At 41.5% G+C, this 6,168-nt stretch overlaps 1 protein-coding gene across 4 annotated transcripts in view; it reads right to left on the bottom strand.

The window, feature by feature from the left end:
* The window catches only part of LOC102033021 (dystrophin), a 391,913-nt gene that overhangs the window by 50,573 nt on the left and 335,172 nt on the right, over nucleotides 1–6,168 (bottom strand). For all 4 annotated transcript variants that reach the window (XM_031063886.1, XM_005429311.2, XM_031063887.1 and 1 more), the window contains exon 23: nucleotides 4,591–4,748. In XM_031063886.1, coding sequence (XP_030919746.1) covers nucleotides 4,591–4,748 — 158 coding nt within the window. The remainder of the gene's footprint in view (nucleotides 1–4,590; nucleotides 4,749–6,168) is intronic.

Here is a 6,168-nt window from a genome sequence, read left to right as displayed (position 1 = left end):
TGCTGAAATAAAACCAGAATTGCTGTTTTATGACATTTACAGCACAGCAGCTTGAGGAAGGATTTGCTAGTTCCCTTTGGCCAGCTCTCTGTTGTCAGAGCCAGGAGCAGAAGAAATATCCTATGAATAGAAACAACGGCTGCCTGAATCTGTTAAAAGAGATTGAGTCCCTCAGCAGTAACACTGCACTTGTAAGTTATTTTCATATAGACTTGTATATATAACTATATATAGTTATTTGTACATAGTACTGGTATTTCCTAACTGCTCAAAAATAAAAGCAATAAACAATGCCTCAAGAAACAATTGTCCAACCAATTCAAATCACAGCATTTATGGCCAAAGTCAGTTTCAGAGTCCTGGCCCAGGATTTGTAACACCCAAATGCCACCTAAAAGGACTAACAGCTCTATTTTGGATTTTATTTGCCTGAGGTAAATACACCAGATTTGGACACACTTCCATGGTTTTAGAAAGTAGGCTGATCTTGCCTTACCATTGATCACGTACAAATCTCGTAATGAAGACTATAAAATACAGAATATTAAAATACTTTGCTTCATCAAAGTGAAGCAAAACAAGGTTAAAAATACATGCATGAGTTAACTGCACATATTTTACTACTCCTTAGCTTCACCTGTTCTAGTTTTTGACATCAAGTACTCTAATTCAAGTATATCCTTGAAAGAAAGCATACTTAAAGCATTTTATAACCAATAACCAACTGTCCAACATTTTACTGAGAAATGGTGAGAGACATTTTCATCTGAGCTGCACTCTGCTCTCTCATCACATTTCTTCAAAGTCCCAATGTCACAGTAACTCATCCAAGGCAGTAATGTGAATTCCTAGGTCCTGTTTACACTATATGAGGAAAGCATATTAATAATTTTCCACTGTGATTAAAACCGTGTGTCCTTCACTCCATATCATTTCCCTATCCTGTTTACTTAAAAAACCTACTCATCACAGAACTAAAAGGAAAGTCCTTTCACACTGCAGCAACACTGAATTCACTCGATTTTTCATGGATCTATAGATTGCTTTGATGCATTCTGAGCTTAAGCAGAACTATACAGTCTTCAAGTGGTCACTGGATTAAGCTCTTTGCTCTCTAAACTTAAAAGCACTTTTTCTTTTAAATCTCGAAGCAGAAATTACACACCCCTGCCCCAAATAGGAAAGATGAGTCCCATGATATCGTTCTCCTCCCAAGAACTTCTACCAGCACCTTCCTGTAAATGAAGAAAACTACAGAAAGCACAAAGGCAGAGGGAGAAGTAGCAGGAGGACTGGAGCAGCAGCCTCGGGAGAAGGGGACTCAATTCTCAGGAGCAGAGGTGTGCGGCAGGCAAGGCTGCTGCCAACAGCAGGGCTGGGCTCCTCCCTGCCCAAACCTCATTCCCAAGGACTCACCCTTCAAAAAGCAGGAGAGATTTCCCCTGTTATCTCTGGGAACAGTAAACATCCCCTTTTTTTCTGCTGCTGTGCAGACAGACAAGGCCGTTGCCAGGGCACCTAACCTAAGGGAGCGGGGAGAACCACTTCTGAAGCACACAATTGTTGCAACTCTGACATGACTGCAATTATATTGCTGGCTTATCATCACCAGAAAGAAGGAAGAAAAAAAGGAAGAAAAAAACCAAAACTAAAGAAAAAGCATTCCTCAACGTGGGTGTACAAAGAAAGACTTAAATTAGTTTCCATGCAGTAATGTAAACTATGAACACCCACAATATTCTTCAAAAATTCATTATCTTGCTCCAGTAACAGGAGGCTGCTGGGAGCAGCAGTACTGCCTGGCTGTCCAGCTTTTCCAGCCTCCCTGTTTCCTGAGCTGCTCCATGTTCCCCCCACCAACACTTGTGTGCTTGTCCCCCAGCCTGTGGATCCCGGTGCTCACCATCCTACACTGAAAGGATGTCTCAGTGTTCCCCTTCTCCCTTTCTCATGGGAAGTTCTTATCTCTTTCCTCCTCTCCATTCCTGGCTGCTCCTTTCTTTCATGCCTCATTCTACCCACAGTGTTTCCTTCATCACTATTATTCTTACTGCTGTTCTTACTGTCATTCCCTAGGTGTTATCCTTATTTTCCACTCCTTAATTCCTTCTTCCTTGCCTTCATTAGGGCTTTCCCTGTGTTTGGATTTCTGCTCCTCTCCCTAGGACTCCATCCCACCTATTCCTCTATTTCCCCTCCTCATCTCAGCCTCCCTCCCGATTTCTGTCCCTCCTAGGAGATCTCTGTTCTGCTGCAGCCCAGATTGGAAACCAACCTGCACTCTGAGAGTTAAAATGAAGCTTCATCTGGAGGAAAAAAGAGAGGATGACATTTCTCCTATTGCAGGTATGAAAAACTATTTTTCAGTGCAGGTAAGAGAAGGAAACGTCAGGTTTTCTGATGCTCTGATTTCTGAGCATGCCAAAGGTTGTGCCCAGCTGTGCTTGGGCTGTTCCTAGGAATGCCAGCAGCTGGATGTGGCACAACTTTCAGCCTGCTGGCATGTCTTCATTTCTAATGACAAGGTTGCTAACTCCTTTTGTTCAAATAAATAGTTATCACAAAATCATAGAACAAGCTGAGTTGGAAGGAACCCAAAAGAATCACTGAGTCCAACTCCCAGACCTGCACAGGACCATCTCCAAGAGTTTTCTCCCTACTTTAAAAAAACCGGTTTGATGTGTTTCATCACTGTGATTTTCTATTGTTTATTTGTAGTGTAAACACACAGAATGGCAGCCTTCTTAAAAAAAATAACTATGGTTTTGCCAGATTCTGAGGTCACTTTCCATATCAGTTTTTCAGTGGTTTTCTACAGTGCAGTTGACATACACTTCGGAAAACCACAGAAACCAGTAAGTCCTAATTCCTGAGGAAGGTCATTTGTACAAAATTTTTACTATGGATTTGCTGTATAATCACTTTGTGTTGGTGTCACTTGAAAGCCCAACATGGAAGTCAAGGCCTGAAAGCATCAGCAGGGTCTAACACAGCTATCAACATTACTGTGCACAGTTTATGAGCATGAGTTATTCACCTAGGACATAGCCCTATAAAACACTCATTCTGAAATGGCATCAAATACCAATTAGAATTATAAAAGGTCATGACATGAATGACAGAAACAGTAAAATGTAAATCCTGTAGAATTAATCTGTCGCAGGAAATGTCAAAAATACAGAAAGCAAATGTCCCATCAGAACTGAAGTTTGTGGTGATTTTAGAATTAGATTCTTTTCGAAGTCATTGTGTGTATGCAGTCTACTTCCAAGCATTAATATTCATTGAAAACACTTGCTGTGTTTTGCTTACTACAGAACTGAAACTACTACATAATGAAACTTGAGCAGCAGGCAAAAAAGCAAACAGCTCCCCCCTTCCCCAAGCAAACAAAAAAATCCCTCAGGGACAGTGAGGAGATGGGAAAAGAGCTTTCTTCCATTGTAATGTAGAAGATGCATTTAGAGTTAATCACAGACCATACATTACCTCCCCTCCTCTACCTTTTCACTAAGCAGCTGTCTTCATCTTGTGCATTCTGCTTGTAGTTATGATAAGGATGAATAATTCCCTTAACTCTCTTCCTCCCCAGATTAAATAATTTACAAGTTTGAAAAAGAGCCTCCAGTTTGCTGTATATTCCTCAACAGACAGGACAGGAATTCTTTCAGTGCGCTTTAAAAGAAAACTGGTATTATCCATTCAAGGAGTGGAAGGAGCTCATCGAGCACTCCTTGCCCCCAGACAGCACTGCAGGCGGTTGCCCATTGCTCCCCTGGGCACCTGGCTGTCACTGCTATGTACATGCCCAAAATTCAGATAAACCACTGCTGTTCACCTACACAGCAGCAATAAACAGTTATCTACTGCTGGGCAATACAAAACTGTAAAGCCAGGAGCTGCTGCAACAAAGACTTACACTGTTTGCTGGGTTCAGTTCCAACAGGAGCCCCAATAACAATTATTTGCCCTCTGAGCTAATTCAAATACATCTTGTCAAAGGAACAGTTTAATAAGCCAGTGGCCACTACCATCACAGAATAATGAGGTTGGAAGAGACCTCTAAGATCACTGAGTTCAACCCATGCCCTAACACCTCAACTAGACTATAGCACCAAGTGTCATGTCCAGTCTTTTTTTAAACACATCCAGAGATGGTGATTCTAACAGCTCCCTGGGAAGAGCATTCCAGTACTTTATTATTCTTTTGGCAAAAATCTTTTTCCTAATATCCAACCTATACCTTCCCTGACGTAGTTCGAGACTGCATCCTCTTGTTCAGTCAGTTGCTGCCCGGCAGAGGAGACCGACCCCCACAAGTCTACAAGCTCCCTTCAGAAAGTTGTAGAGAGCAATAAGGTCACCTCTAAGTCTCCTCTTCCCCAGGCTAAACAACCCCAGCTCCTTCAAACATTCGTTACAGGGCATGTGTTCCAAGCCCCTCACCAGCCTTGTCACCCTCCTCTGGACATCACATGACCCACAGTACCCTAATCCTCATCCCAGATTTTCAACCCTCCTCGGAAGTAGAGGCCAGCTCAAGACAAAATGCCAACCAGGAAATTCAGAGCCAGCCAAACGCAGACTTACAAACTGGAAGCAGCTCCTGACGCTGGGCTCGATGTTGCTGCCCCCAAAGGAGGCCACCTCGCCCAGCTGCCGGGGGATCTGGATGGAGTCGTGCAGCAGCAGCCCCAGCCGGCGCTGGTCACAGAAGCCAGTGGAACTTGCCACTTGTTTGAACAGGTCTGGAGGAAGGAGAAGGACACCAGAGGTCAAGCATCACCACCAGGATGTGGCAAGCAGCCCAGATTTGCGTCGTTTCCAAGGCTCACAGGTGCGGTCAACAGCCTTGGAGGACATGAGCACAAATAAAACTTCCATCTGGCTGCTTCTGTTCCTATGAACACTGGGGTTTTTCTGTGAAATGTGAGTCTTGTGGTAATTCTTAATAGTGTTACTGGCTTGTGCCTGGGAAGAAAGGCCACTCTAACACAGCACCTGTGTCATCACTGGTGATAGAAGCAGAGACTCGATAACACAGCTAACTAAACAGCAGGATCTTCAAGCCACAACACAGATGTCTAAAAAATAATGTTTAATGGTAAAATAATTTCATACAACATAGAGCACCTTTTCAAGTCTTAGCAATCAACATACAACTCAGAGAATTCATTTCTCTTCCAGATGAGTTAAAATGATAACCAAGAATTGCCTAACTTTGATATATGATGATCTTTTAATTAAAGAGAATTTCTAAAATAAAATAAAAATTGCAACATGGTAGAACTTGCCATCCATATTAATTTTTAGCTTCTGAAGTGAAATGTCACTTGATGACATGTTCTGTTATTGCATCAGTCTAAAAAAGAATCCTTACAGGACAGAATTACTATCCCTTCATAAGCTCAATTTAATTTGATGGGAATTAATTATACTACATATATATTGAGGAGGTTATAGAATTCATAATAAAAAGAAGAAAACAGTTTATCATTAAATGAAATATTTATTTGGCAACATCTCTGTTGACAATATATTACCTGAATAAATTCACCTTACTTTTCAATAGTTTAAAAGAAAAGAGAGAGCAAAATAAGACTAGAATAAAATAATGCTCTTTTTTTGGAGTCCCTTTAATATTTTACCCAACACCAGGGATACAATTATGAAGATGCTTCAGCACTGCTAGAGATAACTTTCCTAGCACTGCTTAGACACCTGTTTTCTTCCAAAGGAATAAAGGAACAGATAGAGAAAGGATTATTTTTTAATTACATGAATTTCTCTCTTGCAAAGTCTAGTTTTATAATGAATAATTCTGGGATGAACGCTTCCATCACCTCTGCAAGCCTCAAGACTCGTGCTCTAGCACAACCAACTCTGCTCTGCTGCACAACTGAGACAAGAAATTGTAAGGGGTGCAAGTCATTGCATACTTGCAGCAATACTAATGGCAGCTGCACTACGACTTCAGCACGGATGGCAAAGCCACTCCACAGCATGACAGACACAATTCCTTCCTCTCCCACAGCTATTCAGCTTTCAATTTCCCCATCATTAAAACATTAAATGTCCTCAGCAAGGTTATAGGACATTTAATAGGTTATGCATTACTGTGCACACACACTGCAGGAGAATCTAAAATACGAATAAATGTTTTCCTTT

This window comes from Geospiza fortis, unplaced genomic scaffold (genome assembly GCF_000277835.1).
Source record: "Geospiza fortis unplaced genomic scaffold, GeoFor_1.0 scaffold331, whole genome shotgun sequence".
Lineage (NCBI taxonomy): Eukaryota > Metazoa > Chordata > Aves > Passeriformes > Thraupidae > Geospiza > Geospiza fortis.
Note: the sequence above shows the minus strand (reverse complement) of the source record. Positions and strands in the feature narration are given on the sequence as shown.